Here is a 22,302-nt window from a genome sequence, read left to right on the forward strand (position 1 = left end):
AGCATACTCCGACCGATACTGGGAGATGTTTAACGAGATAGATGGTGACTTTGATGAGGTGGCGCTTAATACCTTTAAAGTAGGTCTCCCTACTGACCACGACCTAAGAAAGTCTTTGACGAAAAAGCCCGTCCGTAGTGTACGCCGCCTTATGGATCGTATTGATGAGTACAAGAGGGTAGAAGAAGACCAGCAGCAAGGGAAGGGAAAGGAAAAGGTTATCCTGCAGGAGAGAAGGGATTTCAGGCCGGATAGATACCACAACAACAAGCCGAGGAGGGATTACTTCGGGCAATCCAGCTCGGCAGCACCTCAGGCTGTAAATACTGTGTTCCGAGAGCCGGTGCATCAGTTACTAGAGAAAGTTCGTAAAGAGCCTTTCTTCAGGTGGCCAGGCAAGATGGCAGGGGACCCTGCGAGAAGAAACCAAAATCTCTTTTGCCAGTACCATCAGGATGTAGGCCACACTACCGAGAACTGTCGGACATTGTGGAACCATCTAGAGCAGCTCGTCAGTGAGGGAAAGTTGAAACAGCACTTGTGTCAGCCCACTGGGCAGGCCAGTCAAGTTGGTTCAAACAACCAGAGGAACAATATATCTCGGCCAGCCTTGGGAACAATTAATGTTATCTTCGCTGCCCCTGGCAGGACCGGCTCAGGTCCCACTAGGGTGATGGCAGTTTCCCATCAACAGACCGAGGACATGGGTCACAGGCCGAAGAGGTTGAAGGGCACTTTGCCCGTCCTAGATTTCTCGGAGGAGGATAAGGTAGGGACCATCCAGCCCCATGACGATGCTCTTGTGGTTACCCTCAGAATTGGGAACTATGACGTGAGAAGGGTGATGATAGATCAGGGCAACGGTGCAGATATCATGTACCCTGATCTGTTTAAGGGGTTAAGATTGAAGTTGGAAGACCTTACTCCTTATGACTCGCCACTTATAAGCTTCGAAGGGAGAGCCGTTGTGCCGAAGGGACAGATCCGTTTGCCCGTTCAGTCCGGCTCAGAAACGGTGGAGGTGGACTTCATCGTCGTTGATGCGTACTCTCCATACACGGCCATCCTTGCCAGGCCTTGGTTGCATGCGCTTGGAGCCGTCTCCTCTACCTTACATGTTAAAGTTAAATTCCCTCGGGGGAATGTGTTGAGGAAATCCTCGGCAGCCAATCAGTAGCCAGGCAGTGCATATCGGCTGCGGTACTGCATCAGACGGAAGCCGAGTCTTCGGCTTTGATCAACAAGGGCTTATAGCAGTTAACGGCTCCTGATTCATCTGGAGTGGTGACAGGAGATGAGACACAGTGCGAGGGATTAGAGAAGTTTCTAGTGGCCGATGACCCGGAGAGATTCTTCCAAGTCGGTGTACTTTTACCACACCAAGAGAAAATGGAGTTGTTAGAGTTCTTGAAGGATAATGTTGATGTTTTTGCGTGGGATCCTTATGAAGCTCCAGGTCTGGATCCGGGCTTCATTTGTCATCACCTAAATGTCAACCCGGCTATCATTCCGAGAAGGCAGCCACCTCGGCGATCCTCCAGGGAACATTCCGAGGCTGTGAAGGAAGAGGTGCTCAAACTCAAAAGGGCTAGGGCTATCAAAGAAGTTTTCTACCCTGAGTGGTTAGCCCATACAGTTGTCGTTAAAAAGAAAAATGGAACGTGGAGGGTATGTGTGGACTTTACTGATCTGAACAAGGCCTGTCCCAAAGATTCGTTCCCAATGCCACGTATTGATCAACTGGTGGATGCCACTTTCGGTCATCCTCGGATGAGTTTCTTAGACGCCTTCCAGGGTTATCACCAGATTCCCTTGGCACTGGAGGATCAGGAGAAGACCGCATTCATTACGCCGACGGGGAATTACCATTATAAGGTCATGCCGTTCGGTCTGAAGAATGCTGGGGCTACTTATCAAAGGATGATGACCAGAATGTTCGAACAGCAGATGGGGAAAACCATTGAGGTATACGTTGACGATATGGTGGTGAAAAGCAAAACAATCCCCTCACATGTGAAAGATTTGGCCGACACTTTTCAGATACTGAGAAGGTACAAGTTGCGCCTCAACGCCTCAAAATGTTCTTTCGGCGTGGGTTCTGGGAAGTTCTTGGGATACATGATTACACATAGAGGCATAGAGGTAAACCCGGTGCAGGTTAAGGCTATTCAGGACTTGCAGCCTCCTCGAAACCCGAAAGAAATTCAAAAGTTGACGGGAATGATTGCCGCTTTGAACAGGTTCATATCTCGGTCAGCTGACCGGTGTCGTCCTTTCTTCCAACTGCTGAATAAGTGGAAAGGGTTTCAGTGGACCGAGGACTGCGAGTTAGCCTTTCAACAGCTTAAGCAATATCTATCTCGGCCACCCATCCTTTCTCGTCCAGAAGCACATGAGATTTTGTTTGCTTATCTGGCAGTGGCCGTCCACGCGGTCAGCCTTGTCCTGATAAGAGATGATAGCGGGGTGCAAAGACCGGTATATTATGTTAGTAAGTCTTTGGGTGATGCCGAGGTACGTTATCAACCTTTAGAGAAAGCGCTCCTGGCCGTGGTTCATGCCACGCGAAAGCTTCCCCATTATTTTCAGTCCCACACAGTGGTTGTTCTGACCCAATTGCCCCTCAAGGCAGTTCTGCGTAGCGCCGACTACTCAGGAAGGATAGCAAAGTAGGGGACCATCCTGGGGGCTTTTGATGTAAAGTATAAGCCTCGCACCTCGGTGAAGGGCCAGATCCTCGCTGACTTGGTGGCGGAATTTGCCGAGCCATTACTGGAAGAAACTCTGAAAGAAGCACATATGGATGAAAAATCAGTTGGGGTGATTACAACTGCCGTGCCTCTGATTTGGAAAACGTACGTGGATGGGGCGGCTAATCAGAGAGGATCTGGTGTTGGACTTGTTCTTGTGTCCCCAGAGGGAATTGTCTTCGAAAAATCTTTGAGATTGGCGTTCTCGGCTACTAACAATGAGGCCGAATACGAAGCGGTCTTGGTAGGCATGAAAATGGTGCATAGGATGGGTGGAAGGGAAATCCACATCTTCTCGGATTCTCAACTGGTGGTGGGACAGGTCACGGGGACCATGGAGGCTAGAGATCCAAGGATGCAGGAATATTTGGCCAAGGTTAAGCGTCAGCAAACCCAATTTGGCTCCTTCGCCTTAACTCATATCTCTCGGAGCGGAAACACCCATGCAGACTCCTTAGCCACACTGGCAACGTCCTCGGCTCAAGGTTTACCTAGGGTTATCCTCGTTGAAGATTTGCTAGAGCCCTCTCCAATCATTACCAACGCGCCTCGTATCCATCTAATAAGGCCTGGACCTAGTTGGATCGACCCGGTCGTATCTTTTCTTAGGAATGATGTCCTTCCTGAGGACAAATCCGAAGCAGATAAGATACGCCGAAAGGCGCCACGATTCTGGCTGTCCGAGGATCAAAAATTGTACAAACGATCATTTTTAGGACCGTACTTGTTGTGTGTACACCCTGATTTAACGGAGGGGCTTCTAGAAGAATTGCATGAAGGGATTTGTGGCAGCCACACTGGGGGAAGGTCCTTGGCTCACAGAGCTCTGACTCAGGGTTATTGGTGGCCCAATATGCAAAGGGAGGCCCAAGACTACGCCAAGAAATGTGATCAGTGTCAGAGATTTGCTCTTAATATTCACCAACCTGGAGGGGTTCTTAACCCTCTCTCCAGCCCTTGGCCTTTTGCACAATGGGGCTTGGACATTGTAGGGCCGTTCCCGAGAGCTGTTGGCAATAAAAGATGGCTTCTTGTGGGGACAGACTATTTCACTAAATGGGTTGAGGCTGAGCCCTTGGCAAATATAAGAGATATTGACTCCAAGAAGTTTGTCTGGAAAAACATCGTTACCAGATTCGGTATACCACACATGCTCATCTCGGACAATGGTGTTCAGTTTGACAGTAAGGCTTTTAGGAAGTATTGTGGTGACATGGGTATTATAAATAGGTATTCCACCCCAGCTTATCCTCGAGGAAACGGGCAGGCCGAGGCCGTTAACAAAGTCATTGTCAGTGGGCTAAAGAAAAGGTTGGATGATGCGAAAGGTAGATGGGTAGAAGAGCTCCCTCATGTTCTGTGGACGTATCGGACCACACCGCGCAGGTCCACTGGAGAAACTCCATTTTCTATGACTTACGGAGCCGAGGCGGTGATACCTCTGGAATCTGGTTTTCCCACCTTAAAGACCAGCTCCTTTAGTCCTGAGAATAACAATGGACTCCTGGAAAAGGGCCTAGATTTGCTTGAGGAACGGCGCGAGGCAGCGATGGTCCAGATGGCTTATTATCAACAGAAGCTAAAACGAGGATATGATGCCCATGTGAAGCTAAGACCACTTGCACCTGGTGATCTTGTGTTAAGGAAGGTTGTAGGCACTTCTAAGAACCCAGCTTGGGGCAAGCTAGGACCAAACTGGGAAGGCCCCTATCGCATTGTTTCAGTAGCAGGCATAGGGTCATATAGGCTAGCTGATCTAGACGAACGAATAGTACCACGTCCATGGAATGTAAATAATCTTAGAAGGTATTATTATTAATGAAATGAGCTTTTGTCAGTGTGTATTTCAAAATTATGAGTAGCTCTGACGCTTGAAGTTATCACTTTTAAGAATCAAACAGAAACTTGGTTAAGTGCAGTCCTCGGACCACGAACTTTGTGGAAATTGATGTCTTGTCATTTGTTAAACAGAACCTTAGTTATGCCGGGTCTTCGGACCTCCTACTTTGGGAAAATTAACATTTGAAGTTATCAATTTTTAAGAATCAAACAGAAACTTGGTTAAGTGCAGTCCTCGGACCACAAACCTTGTGGAAATTGATGTCTTGTCATTTGTTAAACAGAACCTTAGTTATGCCGGGTCTTCGGACCTCCTACTTTGGGAAAATTAACATTTGAAGTTATCAATTTTTAAGAATCAAACAGAAACTTGGTTAAGTGCAGTCCTCGGACCACGAACCTTGTGGAAATTGATGTCTTGTCATTTGTTAAACAGAACCTTAGCTATGCCGGGTCTTCGGACCTCCTACTTTGGGAAAATTAACATTTGAAGTTATCAATTTTTAAGAATCAAACAGAAACTTGGTTAAGTGCAGTCCTCGGACCACAAACCTTGTGGAAATTGATGTCTTGTCATTTGTTAAACGAGAACCTTAGCTATGCGGGTCTTCGGACCTCCTACTTTGGGAAAATTAACATTTGAAGTTATCAATTTTTAAGAATCAAACAGAAACTTGGTTAAGTGCAGTCCTCGGACCACAAACCTTGTGGAAATTGATGTCTTGTCATTTGTTAAACAGAACCTTAGTTATGCCGGGTCTTCGGACCTCCTACTTTGGGAAAATTAACATTTGAAGTTATCAATTTTTAAGAATCAAACAGAAACTTGGTTAAGTGCAGTCCTCGGACCACAAACCTTGTGGAAATTGATGTCTTGTCATTTGTTAAACAGAACCTTAGTTATGCCGGGTCTTCGGACCTCCTACTTTGGGAAAATTAACATTTGAAGTTATCAATTTTTAAGAATCAAACAGAAACTTGGTTAAGTGCAGTCCTCGGACCACAAACCTTGTGGAAATTGATGTCTTGTCATTTGTTAAACAGAACCTTAGTTATGTTGGGTCTTCGGACCTCCTACTTTGGGAAAATTAACATTTGAAGTTATAATTTTTAAGAATCAAACGTAAAATTGGTGAAGTCTTATCGTCGGACCACAATTTTGATCAAGGTTATCTCCTTATTATGTCTGGATGTTAATGCGTTACTGTTTATTAAACTCAGACCTTAAGTTTCATGTCTTTAAGTGTTAAGCAATTTTGTGTAAGGAATGGTCCTCGGATCTTACATCCTACTAGAAACAGTGTTGTGCATTATAAGGGCTTAATCATTATATGAAGTCCTCTTTTCTTTTTAATCAAGGCATTGTTTAAATATATTAACCATGTCACTTTTTGTTAAATCTTTAATGATGTACATAAGATTATGTGAAACTTATGATTGTGCAATCCTTGGAGTTAGATTTGTTTACTCTGAGAAATTTTGGTTATGTGCTAATGGCAATATTTATAGCAAGTAAAAAAAAATAAAGTAAAGTATAACAGATACAACCCAAGTGAAAAGTAAATGAAATTGTTCTTCATTAATCAGTTAAATATGCATTACATAGTTAATTCAAAAATGGAAAAAGAGAAGCCCTAAGCTAAGTCCTAAGCTTTGGGAGGAGGCTCATGCTGAGAGGTACTAGTGCCCTCGGTCTTTCTCAACTCTAGCTCAAAGGGAGTCAAGATCTGCTTTCCCTTATCTGCTGTCTTCGTTGGCGGGACGTTGGGTTCAACTGTTTGGCTTAAGTCCTTCTCTGCATCCCCTCCTCCTTCCTTCTCTTTGTTGGAACCAGAAGGTTCTGTAGGATCAGGAATTTGCTGTGGGACCACCGGAGGTAGGGCAGGAAGAATTGTCTCAGGGGTAGGAGTAGCAGCAGGAGCCTCTTCAATCTCCTGTATTTCTAGGGGAAGTCAAACGTTCTCGGACTTCCTCAAATCCGAAGATTGGGGAACTCCTGCTGCGTTTAAAGCTTCCCCCCATACTTTTTGACAGTATTCGCGGCATAAAGCCGCGAACTCCTCTGTCAGCTGCTCCTCGGTGGTTGCTACCCCTTCATCAAAACTTGCCTGCTTGGCAGCTTGAAGAGAGAATTGGAAGGAGCTGGCTTCTTCCTTCATCAGCGCCAGCTGCTTCTTCAGATCCGAGCACTCCCTTTGAGCTTGGGAGAGCTCTTCATCTCTTGCATGAAGGAGCTTGCGCTGTCCTTCTATCTGGGTCTTCATGGTCTTCAAGTTTGACTCGACCCCATTTTTCTCTCTCCTCAAATCTGACACCTCCGAGTCAGCTTCTCGTTCTCAGCAAGGGCTGTGCCTAAAGACTTCTCAGTCTCCATCCTGATTTCGAGCTCAGTTCTGGCTACTTTCCGAATGTCTTCAATAAGCTTTTCAGCTACAAAGACCTCCTGAATAGCCTGTAACAAAGTATGACGGAGTTAGGAATAATAAAAAAAAAAAACAAACTTACCTATAAATATTATCAAAAGTGAAACCTTCCTAAAAAAGGAGAAAAACTTACCAGCGCTAAGTCTCTTTTTAGTGAGAGGAATAGTTGTGGCTGGCCCATCTTTTCCAAGGTCTCCATGTCCTTGGGCAGCAGAAGAGGGCGTTCCAAGACCTCGGCCAGGTGGTGGGCGTGGCCTTGTTGAACCGCCCTTATACTGGACTGGCAGGAGATGGGTGCGCCGTCCAGCTTTAGATCAGGGGACCAGGTGGTCGGTGCTCGGCGCACTTCAGCCTCGTCCCTGAATTCCCCGATTTCAACCGAACGGGCTCTACCCTTGCCCTTGTCCAGCTTCTGCTGCTGGGCCGATGGGAGTTGTTGGCGTGGTTTCTTGGGGTCTTTATTAATCGTCCCCTCATTATCCCCCTTCCTCTTCTTCTTGGGATCCTCGGCTGGCAGTTTTGGCTCAGCTGGAGGAGGAGGAGGAGGTAAAGCTGGGGGAACTTGGGACGTCCCCGTTTTCTTTTTTTCTGCAACCTTAGCAGCCCTATTCGTGAGGAGACCCTCCATTCTTCCCATGTCTTCTTCAAATTCGTCCTCGGGAAGGGCAACTACAAACCCTGCAATTCTAGAGGCCTCGGTGGCTTCTTCCTCCTCGTCGGAAAGTACCACAAACTGATTCCCACGAGGTCTCTCGGTGTCTTCGAGATGGAATTGATCTATCTCGTCGTCAAGAGTGTGTGAAGAAGACACCTGCTCTTCTGGAATGACAGTTGTTTGTGAGTGCACAGCAAGGGGGATTGCTGCTATAGGCCGGTTGTACAAAACGGTGTTGGGAGCGTCCGGGAGTTCGCGGTCGTCCAGAAAGTGGGGCCGAGCTACGTTTATCCTCCTTCGTCTTCGGTCGCCCGCAATTATGGCGCTCTCTATCTCCTGGAAGTCCGAGGAAAGGGGATTGTACCCTAGAATGAGGTGAGCAGCCCGGAGTTGTAAGTCTTCACTAACGAACACTTCGGAGCGAAGTACTCGGTTTAGATCGGCAATGTTACAATGACTCAGACGAGGACGCACGTGCTGCTTATCTGCAAAAAAGACGTCAAAACGAACAAATCTGGTCAGACTCACACAAATATTTAACAAATTTAAGTAAATATGAATACGCATTTCTGTGTGTGTTAGGAGAAGTTGTGTTGTGGGGAGATTAATCCTACGGCGTCGCACCTGGATCCCCCCACTCAACTGGGCAGTGGAGGCCGTCGTGCCAGTTCCCAGACACGATCAAGTAGTCGTCCTTCATGCCTTTGTTTGATTTGGGCGGACGGAGATTAGCCTAACGGTGCTGGACCGAGATTTAATATAATAACCTACCTTAGAAAGTTTATGGGACTCATATAGGAACACGACATCGTGCCATGTGAGGTTTAAACCCATCTGCTCGTTGAGAGCATCTACACTACCTAGAACTCTAAAAACGTTTGGGAGGCATTGATCGGGACACAACCGGTGGTTGCGAAGGTATTCCCTCATTACGGGTTTCATTGGAAGGGTCATTCCACCCTCTATAAAGGCTATCATAGGAATGATAACCTCTCCCTCTTTCCTAGAACCGGCCACGGCTTCTGCCGGGCAATATTTTAGTCCTACATCGCTGGGAATACGGTATTTAGCCCTAAAACCCTCCATCCCAGCGACGGAATCAACTAGACACTTAAACCTACCCATTATAAGAGAACGAAAGGCTAAACTTTAAAGGAAAAAATGTTTACGAAGACAAAGAGGACCGTATCCGAGGAGAAAAGGTTAAGAACAGAGAGCAAGAACTTACAAAGTTGGAGGTACGGGTTTCCACGGTTTTCTGCTGGTAAAGAATGATTGTAGTGTTTTGATGGGATTGATCCCTGATGAATTAAATGAAGGCGCAGGTTCCCGAAGCGTCACGACGTGCGAAAAGGCGGCCTCGAAATTATATTTGTCCCGCCTAAAATTTCGTGGAGTAATGAGGGCCGTTCGATGCCCATCTCACCGTTGAACGTGAGGGACAAAGTGTAACTGGCAGTATTAAATACGCGCGTTGTTCAAAATAAAACCGCCAAATGGCATCTTCTGGGACGCGAAACGATTTCCACACGTACCATTACTAACAAAGTGACTGGAGTAGGTTCTCGTCGGATCAAAACCCTATTTTTCTCCTCGGACGATGAAAATTAGAGTTTTGAGGGGCTATTGTGGGGGGCGAAAAGATCCTGATGAGAATGTGGGCCTTTTGGGCCGTGTTAAGGAAGGCCGACCTGCTACTGGGTTTAGAATTTGTTGGTACTATGGGTCGGCCCATACGCCGAGGGTCCGAGGATCCAGCCGAGGGTGAACTTATCCTCGGACGGACACCGAAGGACTCGGGATTTTGCAATAAAGATTAGGGGATGACACGGTTAAGACCAATGGTTAAAAGGGGTAAACCCTAGAATGCCCCAGAAGCACTGGTGTTGAAGAAATGTCAAAGATAAAGGCTGCTACCTCCACATTAAAGACCCTGCACCTACCACCCTGGCCGCATTGATGGGGAAGTGACACCTGAACAGTGGAAGAGAAACTTCTGGTTACTATTCAAAGGCACTGGGAAAAGAAATATCTAGGTTAAAGGGGAGGTAAAGCAACACGGGTAAAAGGTATTCAAGAGAGTAGTATTTAAGGGGGAATCTAAGACAGAAAGGGGGATCCCCCTCTTTGTAACCTAAAAGAAAGAGAAAAAGAAAGAGAGAGAAATTATATAAGAACAGTTCTCGGCTTACGTCCGAGCAGATTGATTTAGAGCATTCTTTGTTGTTTTTAAGTGTTTATAATCTTTAGCTTGCTATTTAATCCTCAAACACTTCTAACCTGGGTTTCAAGCCCACACTCTACAAATTACATTGTTTAAGGCTCGTTGGGCCTGAGCCCGTAACTGTTCTTGGGCCAGGTGCAATTGTGCACTTACAACAATAATCCAAAGCTTCATTAAAAATCTTCACATACTCAAATGCCTGAATGTACTTAAGCTCCTCATAATATTGGAGACTCTCTTTGAGATCATCAAGGGTCACATTTAGTGAAGTAAAACAAAGCGATCGTACGAACTGATTATGAGGAGATGCATTTTTCAACAAATTATAAGCCTTCACTAGGGTCTCATTAGCTTTGGGCAAGGTCAACTCCAAGGCAATCCTAGGAAGGTCAGTAAGATTTGCGCTAGAGCTGCGAGGATCTGACTCCAAAGTTGAGTTGCAAACATCAGGAAACTCTGTATGGCTGCAAGTTTTGGTTATTAGGGACCTGCCAATCTCATTACTAGCTGTTGTGAAATGGTGGCTTGAAAACAACAGAGAAAGTACAATTTGAATCACTAGGAGGCTAAGAAAAATACCGTATTTTATGGCCATTTTCGACAACACAATGGAAAAACCTATTGACGAAAGGTATTTGCTGTGCCTATATATTTATATTGTAACAACTAGGAGTAATGTTCTGAGACTAAATATACAGGGAAAGGCTTTGCCAAGAAAGTAAAAATTTTACCAAGAAAGGAAATCCATTTCAAATTTAGACTATACAAGTAACTTCCAAAATTCAAATAAGGAAACATGCTTGGCTTTTGGATGTTTATTCCCAAATACATTGATATTGGTTTTTCTCACAGTATTGCCACTTAAGCTTTTGAAGTCACAATTTTATACCTTAGTGTGTATATATAAATTGAGTTTAAATTATGTTGAGGTACAAATTTTTGGGCCCTAATTCCTTTACCCCACTCACAAAATGCCCACACAAGCTCAAAAATTATTTTGAGGCCCACATAAATATCTCACGCATATTACTTAAATATTCTCCATGTTATTAGATTCCCACAAATATTTCCTACATATATAAGCCCCATAAATTACTTTGGGCCCTCTCACAAATATTACCCACTATATTTCACATATTATCTAACTTGGGTTTTCACAAAAAATGCCCATCACCTTGCTACCAACATTGGGCCACAAAATTATGCTTCCTCCACAAAAAGCCCAAAATCATTTAACTTGTGGGCAAGACCCAAAAAGCCCAACAAAACCCTTTTCTAAGCCCGTTGCTACACAGTACTTTACTAAGTCTATTGCTACACGGCACCTCTAAGCCCGTTGCTACACGGCACCTTACAAAACCCATTGCTACACGACAATCTTACTAAGTCCGTTACTACACGACAATATTTTTACAAAAATCTCAAACTATTTTTACAAAACCCAAATACTAATTTGGCACTATTTTACAAAGCTCAAATACTAATTTGACAAACTATTTTCCAAAGCCCAAATACTAATTTGGCACTATTTCATAAAGCCCAATAATATTTTGGCACTATTTCATAAAGCACAATATTAATTTGGCAAACTATTTTCCAAAGCCCAAATACTATTTTGGCAACTATTTCTAAAAGTCCACTATTATTTTGGCACTATTTCTAAAAACCCAATATTATTTTGGCATTGTTTCATAAAGTCCAAGTATTATTTTGCAACTATTTCTTAAAGCCCAAATATTATTTGGCAACTATTTCTTAAACCTCAAATATTATTTGGCAACTATCTCATAAAGCCCAATATTATTTGATAACTATTTCCTAAAGCCCAAATATTATTTGGCAACTATTTCCTAAAGCCCAATGTTATTTGGCAACTATCTCATAAAGCCCAAATGTTATTTGGCAACTATCTCATAAAACCCAATATTATTTGGCAACTATTTCCTAAAGCCCAAATATTATTTGGCAGCTATTTCATAAAACCCAATGTTATTTTGGCAACTATTTACGAAACTTAAATATTATCTTAACAATTATTTCACATATACTAAATCCCTTACTCATGGGAAATAAGTATTCATCATCCAAGAAAATACTTCTCTTGCAAAGTTTATAAAAGCTCATGAGTATCATCTATGGCAAAACTCATCATTTTGTAGGAATAATCAGGCCCAAAGCAGCTCAGACATAAGGCCCCGCTGGACCAGCCCAGCCCATACTCAAGTCATAGCAGCTAAAGCTCACGTGAGCTAATCAACCAAAACCCAGCACAAGTCAACAGCTAGAGCCCACTGCTGTCAGGTTTCAACTTGTCCCATCGGGTCAGAATAGGACACATGTCCATCAGGGGTTGAACCCTTCCTCCACAAGCTGAAATATCATCATTTATTATGTGACATAAAGCTGAAAGACTTGACATAAAGTTGAAACATTTTAGCCAGCCATCTCCTCTTTCTCCTCCAACCCATTCGATCAAGCATTAAAGGCAGCCATGACCGGGCCATTAAAGCTCATGAAGCAAGCTGAAATCAACTCATTTTTCATGCTAAAACTTATGTATTTTCTGGTTCATAGACCAAGCACATGAACCCCTAATGGGAAAACTTAGGGAAATGTGGTTTGGAGGGCACCAAGGGGATCCCAGCAAAGGCTCCAAGGTTGACACCTAGCTTGGGGTGATGCAACCTGCCTTTAGGAGCTCTGAATCTAGTAAGCAGCACAACCAAGGTCATTAACTTAATGTATACTCTAATCCCATCAGCCAAGACCAATCAGCATTAATGCTAAGTCAGAATCCCAGCTGATATTACCCAAAAACAGCAAGAGTCTTCCAAAAAGTTAAGCTTACCATTCTTAGCTAAAATTCTAAGAATGAATCCCTAAGAATTTTCTAAAGATCGGGGAAGATTTAGCAAAATTTATTTGCCAATTGTCCTCTAAATCTCAACTATAAATAGAACCCTCCATGAATGCCTCAAGGGGGGAACAAGAACATACCAAGAAATATGCTCATAAAGAAAAACTCTCACAAAACCCTTCTGTTTCAGCTTCTCAAAATCCAAGCAAAGTTCTAAGTAGTAAAACTCTCAGTTTCAAGCATGGAAACTGAGTACCCCAACTCCTAGCTCAAAAACACTTCTCATACCTCTACTTAAAAACATACAGCTCCTCCTCAGCAGAAAATTCCAGCAACCCCACTATACACTCTCACTCACTGCCCACACTACTCACAAATGGCTCTCTCTACTCATTATACATACTACAGCCAAGAGCATGCTTTGGCACCATAATGGTCTTGCTGCACTAGCTGGGATCTCTTTCTCTCTTCCTTCATCTCACACTAAGCGTTCCTCATTATTTGTTATTATGGAACCCATGATATTTACTTATTTGTTTACAATTGATGGTTACGATGTAACTGTTACCATAGAATTTTTTTCTCATAATATTGTATTAGAAGACTCTTCCCCAGAGCTAACAGATGATGAAGTCTGAATATATGGATGTTTCCTCTAATCTGTGAAAAACTTTATTGCTGAGTCATTTTTCTATAGAAATATTTTATGGCTGGGTTATTTTCTACAGAAGCACTTTATCGCTGGGTTATTTTCTAGAAACATACTACTAGACTATTTCGTACAGCATGCTTTTTAACCACACTGACGTGTCCGCTATAGGGATTGTTTATGGGCTGTTCTTGTAAGTCCAAAAACCTAGGCTCAATGCATAAAAATACAGTGAATTATTTGGATCTTCGCCGATAGCCTTTGGGTCGTGCATTATGTCCATCGTCGAGTTTCGGTTTAGGCCTCCGAACCAATATAAATCTCATTTTTCGGAAAGGAAACTTTTTTGCTCCCGACAAATTACATATTAGATTTAAATCTCAATTAGAATCTTGCTACTAGATATTTTCTTTAGGACAAAGTTTGACTATAAACTTAGTTGTACACTAAGACTACAAGCTCCTACAAAAAATCTAATTGTTAGATTGCATATTTTTTATGTTCTTAACACACATGTCATATTTTGTGCCAATTGGATGTTATTTACTATTCGATCTATAATCTTATTTTTAATGCAAAATTTTAGATTACAAAAACTTGAAATTTAAATATTTGATGATGACATAGCTATTCATCTTTAATCTTTTGGAAATTTTGCAAGCATGGATGTTATAAGGAAAAAAAAAAGGGTAAAATATTGATGGATTTGTTAAAATTCACACCCAATTAAAAATATTAAGTTAAGTTGTAGCCTTGGGCTACATTTGTTGCCAAAATTCTTCTAAAAAAAAAAGTTTGTTACCAAAGTTTGTCATTTTCTTTAAGGACAAAGTTTGGTTACAACAAACAGCAAGAAGATGTCAAGTATCCATGTCATGTGCAATGCACATAACTTACTAAAGCACACCTAAGTAATAGAATAAGTAGTTCAACACTTAGTACCTATTTGGATAGTGTTGAAAAGCACTATCCCTGCATCTGCGTTTTTATTTATTTATTAGAAGCGCTTTTCAGCAAAGCCAATGCACTTACAGTGGGTCCTATGCACTGTTCACGAGACCCACAAACCTCTTTTTTCAGTAAAACTTTCATTAAAAATGAGTCTCATGACATTATTCACATATTTAAAAACTATTTTGCTACAGTGTTTTCAATAAAATAAGCAATATTCAAATACATTCTTAATGATAGAATAAGTTAGGTTCCAACCATGTTTGTAACCAAACTTTGTCATTTCTTTAGATAATAGAATAAGTAGTTCTATATACAAACACAATTATAACAAATAACTATTATAAATATGGTAATTATAAGTTTACATTGAAATATCAATGTAAATCTTACTTTACATACTAATGTAAATCCAATGTAAACTAATGAAAATCCAATTTAAACTACAATGCAAATCTTACATTGCTAATACAATGTAAACTAATAATTTTCTTTTATATATTTAATAGTTCCAAGTAAAAAAAAAATTATAATAAAGGCTAAATTGCAAACTAAACTCCTAAAATTTGAGGTTGTTTAAATTTTACACCCTAAAGTTTCAAAATTTGTATTTTACCCCTTTAAGTTCTATTTCATTTGCATTAGCATCCCCTCCATCCATATTTTTTGTTAAGTGCCACATTAGCTTGCTACACGTGTTTAGTTTATCAAATAAAATTATGCCACATCATTTTTATTATGCCATGCCATTTTTAAATTTTTAGGTTACAAAAATGATGTGGCATTATTTTATTTGACAAACTAAACATGTGTGACAAGATTATGTAACACTTAACAAAAAATATGGATGGAGGGGATGCTGATGCAAAAGGAGTAGAACTTCAGGTAGTAAAATCCAAATTCTGAAACTTCAGGGTGAAAAATCCAAACATCTTCAAACTTTAGGGTTGTAATTTGCAATTTAGCCTATAATAAATACCTATTAATAACAACCATAATTATATATTAATTTTTTTTAATACAAGATAAAAATTCTACTCTAGCCTAATAAAAGTGTATATGTGTGTGAAACTCCCTTTTAGAGACTTGATCCCCAGTCTTTGCCCTCCACACCCCACAAGTACGAGTAATTCTTAGGTACTCTTGGAGTACGGAGAATTGTGCTCCCTCTTCTCACATTCATAGTAGGGTCTACTCATTAAATTCATGGTGGGGTCCACCATAAATGTAAGAAGAGAGAGCATCATTTCTTCGTGTTCCGAGTGTACCTATGAATTTTCCCACAAGCACTTATACTTGTGTAGTGACCATTATGATATATTAATAATTCCATATAAATGCAAAATCATAATAAATGCCTATTAATAACTACCATAATTATATGTTAATAGTTTCATGTAAAAACAAAATCATAATAAATAACTATTAATAACTACCATAATTATTAGATTCATTTAATATTTTATACACAAACACAATCCAAATAAATGTGTGTTAGTGTTAAACACAATCATACTAAATATCATGTTTATCTACAAAATAAAGGAGGGAGGAAAGGAGGATTGCATGTATTGAACATTTGCCTCCCACACCCCACAAGTACGAGTAATTCTTAGGTACTCTTGGAGTACGGAGAATTGTGCTCCCTCTTCTCACATTCATAGTAGGGTCTACTCATTAAATTCATGGTGGGGTCCACCATAAATGTAAGAAGAGAGAGCACCGTTTCTCCGTGCTCCGAGTGTACTTATGAATTTTCCCACAATCACTTATACTTGTGGAGTGGCCATCATTATATATTAATAATTCCATATAGATGCAAAATCATAATAAATGCCTATTAATAACTACCATAATTATATGTTAATAGTTTCATGTAAAAACAAAATCATAATAAATAACTATTAATAACTACCATAATTATTAGATTCATTTAATATTTTATACACAAACACAATCCAAATAAATGTGTGTTAGTGTTAAACACAATCATACTAAATATCATGTTTATCTACAAAATAAAGGGGGGAGGGAAGGAGGATTGCATGTATTGAACATTTGCTGCAAGAAAGGGGGTGTGCTAAATGCTCAAAATTTAGTTCAAGTTAGTGTAGGTGATCTCTAATACATTTCAATGTTTAGCCCAATATCTGCTCTAATACATTTTAGCTCGTTAATCATTACACTTAAGGAAAATGATTCTCTCTCATTTTCAATGTGGAATTAAACATCTCACTAATGCCTAATCTTCCATATTAACTCTCACATCTTTATATTTTTATTATTATTTTTATTCATTTTAATTATTTGATATTAAAATGCTACAACATTTACTACTATGGCTGAAGAGTATGACAATCTCTTTTAAAAAAAATAAAAAAATGACAACCTCAAAGGGGGAAGGCGTTCGAATTCCAAGCACTAGGGGCCCGTTTGGATAGAGCTTATTGCTGAAAACTGAAAACTGAAAACACTGTACCAAAATAATTTTTAAATGTGTGAATAGTACCGTGGGTCCCATTTTTAATTTTAAAAAATCTGAAAAGTGAAGTTTGTGGGTCCCGTGAACAGTACACGGGACCCACAAATTTGCTGAAAGTCAACAAAATCGGCTACTGTTCATGCACAGTAGCATGAACAGTAGCCGCTTCTCCTGTGAAACGCGTAAAGCAGAAGGAAAAAAAAAAAAAAAAAAACGCTGAACGCAGACGCTTCTTTTTTCATCCGTATCCAAACTCAGCCTAGGACAATGAAAAAACCGGGGGAACAAATATCTAAGCTCGGTTTGATGGCGAAGCTCCAGTCCGACAAACCTTTCGACCAGGAGGCATTGAAGAATACCCTAAGCCATCCTTTTTTTCTTTTTTTCTTTTTTCTTTTTTATTTTTATTTTTTATATATATAGGAACTTAAGAAATCTTTGGCAATGTGCATTGTTAATTTGGTACAGTGTTGAGGAAGAGCTCCAATGTGGTCCTTGGCTCCGGTCTAGAGTGGTAAAAGTAACAGAGGCAACCGTTCAACTTCCATTCATTCAAATCCACAGCAGGCTCTAACATATAAGCAAGGAGGCAATCGCCTAAGGCCTCGGCTAAAAAAAAGGCCCCCTAATTTTAACCAATAGAGTTATCTCTTTCATTTTAATATTATTGATTAAGTTCAAATATTAGCCAATAAATAAAATAGTATTTTTTTACAAAAAAGAAATTCTACGTTTACAATATTTTTCACAATACTTTCACAATAAATTCTAAATAGCAAGATGTTACTAACTGATATTGGTGGTTAAAAAAATAATTTCAATGGGTTCAAATTAGAACTAGTAACAACTTAACACCTAGATTTGTTGTGAAAATGTTATGAATTTAACACTTCTAAAAAAAAAAAACAATACACAAAAAATTTCATAAGATTTTTTTGCAATAATTGAGTTGGCAAATTTTAATATTCTCATTTAGGTCCACCACTAATGTCACTTTTTTACTTACCATTCTTAATCTGTCACATCAACAGGTGTGAAAAGTTTTGTCAAATTTTTTGCGTCTATAGACATTCTCAAAAAAAAAAAAAAAATTCTAGGTGGTTCATATTAATTAGTAATTTTGCAACTAACAAGAGAATACAATTTAAGAAATATTTAGATATTTTTAAAGTCATTTTTAAATATATAAAAAGCCTCAAATTATTTTTTGCCTTAGGCCCCTCAATGCATCAAGCCGCCCCTATTCAAATATTATTCAGATGAATCGACAGGTGAGCATGAGCTTGATAAGGCACTAATGGGGTAGAGTTCCTGTTGTGGTTCCAGATAAGGTGGATAAGTTTCAAGATACTCAGATTTATGTGGGATATGAGGATAATTTGGATTACAATGTGCTTGATGAGATGGTTTATGTGCATGCAACAAGTCAAGGTGAGAATTTTAAGGGGCATTGAGGATGACCAAATAAGGGATGTGGATTATGTTTATGTGCATGAGGTAGACACGTGTGGTGCTAAAGGTTTTGAAGCTTGACATGCAAGTTGATGGTTTTACTAAAAACTTATGCGGGCCAAGTGTTTTACAGGATTTAAGTGCATCTGGGACCAACTCAATAAGGCTTGAGGAGGATGAGATGGACCATGAAATCGAAGAAAAAAAACCCTTTTGGTAACATGTGATCTCAATGTTTCCTTCATAGTTCATTCAAATTAATAGTAGTTCCCCTTCCATGATCTTATAACTGTAAAATTGCCCCACATGAACATGGACTATTTGATTATGAAAATTACAAACTGGAGCAGGCCTGGCCAATGTTACAAGAAGCTATATCATACCTTTTCTTCATAAGCATTATAAAAAAACCAACCAAGAATAGTGAAGCACTTCAGGATATTTTCCTTGTATGAGCATCAATGGGTAGGGGGGGAAATTGTTATATAATAATAAATAAAAAAAAGAATGAAAAATGAAAGAAATATTGCGAACAGCATAACACACTGAATCTTCTGTGAACAGCAGTTTGAAAGGGTAACATCATGAATTTCATCATGTATACACCTACAGAAGATGGTGGTCATATTGCCACTGTAACACAAACAAAATCCCCCCTCCCCCCAAACTAAATAGTCATTAAACGCGCACCCTCCATTAATATTGTTTGTTATCTGGCAGTATAATTGACTGACCCAAGACGTCTGATATTGACTTGTCGACAATTTTGAAAAGCTCTTCTCTGCGGAAAAAGAACAAAATCCACGTAAGATTTGTTGCAGGCAATAGAGAGACTGTACTAATTAGCCACTTATTTCTGTTCAAATAAGGATGCAATTGCAAAGAGTAATATCCACAAGTTTCAAGGAAAAGCAAAACAAAAAATCATTGTAATTTTCCTTACCTATCGGGTTTGAATAGGAGATAGCGATATATAAACCACTGAAATGGATGGAGTAGTTCAAGTTAATATTTAAATTTTGAATGGCAACAGTAAAACATGAACAGAACAGTTAAATATCAAAGAAACATGCTTCCTAGGGTTTGCCAAGACAATGAAGTTAAAGAAAATAACATTTGAATTTTTAGAAATTATATAGGGCTGATATGATGGATACGAGACTTCAAATTTTCTTCTCCGCCTCCATTCTTTAGAAATATATCAAATATGTATTGAGTACATACCGAAGAAAACAGTATCCCAATAAATTCTAGCACACCAGGGATGAGTGGCAACTTGTCAATGGCCTGTTTATAATGCAGAAAACTATCAGAATTCCTATTAAACTGAAAGTATAATGAGAGGATACATCTGCATGGGAGCATGTGGCATAACTAAGTAAAAGGATCTGCTATAAATATAGTTAGTATTATTAAAAAATTTGATATGGACTTTGGTGGCTAATGTCTGCTAGATGATCTATCAAACTTGGTAAAAAATTATCAGGAGACATGGCAACTTTTGATATTGAATTCCTCAACCCAACTCCTAGGCATACAAAGTTGAATGGATACAACTCATACTTAATAACTGTATGATAAAAGAAAATGGCAGATGTCTCTCCACATCAACAATTTCCATCTTCAATCACAACAATACTTGTGAAATGGCAGTAATTAATTCATTTTATTTCAAAAAATCTCTCCAAAATTTTGTCACAACATATTAATTCTGCAATAATGCTAAAAAGGCAAGAGTTCTGGCATTCACCGTAATCACATTTACCGATGCCCAAAAAGCAACTATAGCTGCAAACCCCAAACCAATAAGAGCAAACCGATCTTCAGATTTATCCCACTGTTCAAATAGAAAGCCAAATAAAAAATAGCATCATAAGTATCATAAGCAATAGAATTTTCTATACCAAAGAAAATGGAAACTGCTCCTTAATGTAAAAATAGAGGACAAACTTGTGACAAGATCTGCAGGAAAAAGGAATCCCAGATCCTGCTTTACTACCAAGTACCCCTGAAACTTACATTTTTTATTTTTTAAGAGCATTAGCTTTGTAGTTTACAAACTGAGGAAGTTATGAACTTTATATGTTGAAGAGAAATGGAGAATGGTGGGAAAAAAGGGAAGAAAGACATAACAAAGCTCCATACATATACAAATTTATCCAAATACACCATAACTTGCATTTCCCAAACAATTCTTTTTTATTTCTTTGATCAATTACTTTTTTATCATTTATTTGGAAGATTTTGACCATATGAGAGAGAGAGAGAGAGAGAGAGAGACAACTTACGACATTTTGAACAGACTTAACAATACTAAGGGAGGTTGAAGACTCAGATCCTTCCCCAGTGGCATTCACAATTACAGTAACACGAGTCTGTCTCTCTGCAATGTGAGAAAATCCTGAACCACAAAAAGTAAAAATTGAAGCAGCCATGAGTGTCATGTTACAACAGATTGAACTGGCTGAAAGTCTGGTGGTTAACTACAAGATTACACATGAATCCAAACATAAGGTTTGTGTGCGTGGGAACATTAACTGAGAAATTGATTCAAACTATAATATTGTTAGCCTTTGAAAGTTCTTATAACCTAACATCAATGTTTGGATATATACTCCTGCTAACGTCTGTGAACTAATCAAAGCCAAAACATGTTTGCAAGCACCTTTAATATAATTTTACTAAAATCTTCATGGATTTCAGTTAGCTTTGTTAAATTACCAATTCTTCCAAAAGCTTAAGCTATTGAGAAGTGATAAATTTAATCATTTAATCACATAATTCTAACACCCTCTCACGTGTGGTCTCAAACTATCTTTTAATAGGTGAGGCCTAACATGTGAGATTTTAAAATGGGAGGTAGAGTGAAGGACACAAAGATCAAACTCAAGACCTCCTGCTTTGATACCATATTATATTATCGATTCCCCCAAAAGCTTAAGCTATTAGAAAGTGGTAAATTTAATTATTTAACCACATAATTCTAACAAGAATGATAATTGATGCCATTATTTTCATGGTTATATGTTGATGTTACCAAACCACCAATTCATGGTTAAGTAATTTGGTCATCATGCGACCATTTTCTTTTGGTGGTAAGTTACACACAATCAGCAAGTCATGATCCCACAACCTGACAAGCTCACCCTCCACCCATTCTTGTGGGGGGAGGAGGATGTGCCACTTAATCCAGAGCTCATTGGCTGATTTATCAAAATTTTAATCCAGATATCATACAAATAAATTTATATTGAATAACAGATCCATATAATCAAACCTAGATAACCATATATCCCTAAATTTGCACATTTTATCTGAACTAAACTCTCAAAATTGTTCCTCTTTTAACCTAAAAGGCCGGACTTAATATTAACCACACACAAAAACTAACCTTAGTTTTCATTGGTGCTAAATTATTCATTTATATTCATTTCATCACTTTGTCTCAAACATAACATTAGAAATAATGCTATTCTAGAACAAAATCAGAAACTGTATTTGAAGTATATTACTTGAGCTTGAACTGAACCATTATGGTACAACTGTAACTGGAATAAGACAAAAAAGAATATAAGTTCCTTTAGAATCCAAAAGGCTCACCTCTAATAGAAGAAACTGGAACTTTCTGCAGAGTAGTGAAAAGGGTTTTTCTACCATGTAACAACAATGGTGGGGGCAAGTTAGCAACAATGGAAGCCATGCCAATCTGCAAAAGAAAAATTAGAAAAAGAAAGAAAGAAAATTTAGTCCAATGACCAGAAAAGAAAAAAAAGATTCAAATTCTGAGAAATGGGTTATCTTGTTCAAGGTTCAAAGAGTATCAGATGGATGAAAATATAGCAGAGAAGGAAATGGGTTTTACCTTTGTTGTTGCAGAGAGAGAGAGAGAGAGAGAGAGTAGGAGTAGGACTGTGTGCTCTAAAGCGCTATGCACCACAGAAATGTCAAATGTGTAGCTTTTTGAGTTTGGCGTCTCAACTCTCAACGAGAACCATAAGGGAATTTGACTATAAGAACAAT

General features: G+C 39.5%; 1 protein-coding gene across 1 annotated transcript; it reads right to left on the reverse strand.

Annotated features, from left to right (window-relative positions):
- Positions 1–18,701: 18,701 nt before the first annotated feature.
- LOC142636717 (protein CURVATURE THYLAKOID 1C, chloroplastic) lies at positions 18,702–22,302 on the reverse strand. Its single transcript, XM_075811004.1, has 7 exons — positions 22,145–22,302; positions 21,883–21,988; positions 20,571–20,683; positions 20,033–20,119; positions 19,507–19,569; positions 19,226–19,263; positions 18,702–19,063 (listed from the first exon to the last, which is right to left on the reverse strand). The coding sequence occupies exons 2-7, from the start codon at positions 21,980–21,982 to the stop codon at positions 18,979–18,981; spliced, it is 486 nt and encodes a 161-aa protein (XP_075667119.1). The 5' UTR covers positions 21,983–21,988; positions 22,145–22,302; the 3' UTR covers positions 18,702–18,978.

The sequence above is a fragment of the Castanea sativa genome, chromosome 5 (genome assembly GCF_040712315.1).
Source record: "Castanea sativa cultivar Marrone di Chiusa Pesio chromosome 5, ASM4071231v1".
Taxonomy (NCBI): domain Eukaryota; kingdom Viridiplantae; phylum Streptophyta; class Magnoliopsida; order Fagales; family Fagaceae; genus Castanea; species Castanea sativa.

Excerpts from the sequence above, each read along its gene's own strand:
- LOC142636717 (XM_075811004.1), bottom strand. The coding sequence starts at position 21,982 with ATGGCTTCCATTGTTGCTAACTTGCCCCCACCATTGTTGTTACATGGT. Across the intron at positions 20,684-21,882 it reads TCCAGTTTCTTCTATTAGAG|GATTTTCTCACATTGCAGAG; the intron begins GTGAGCCTTTTG and ends TTTGTGGTTCAG. Across the intron at positions 20,120-20,570 it reads TTAAGTCTGTTCAAAATGTC|TGGGATAAATCTGAAGATCG; the intron begins GTAAGTTGTCTC and ends CTATTTGAACAG.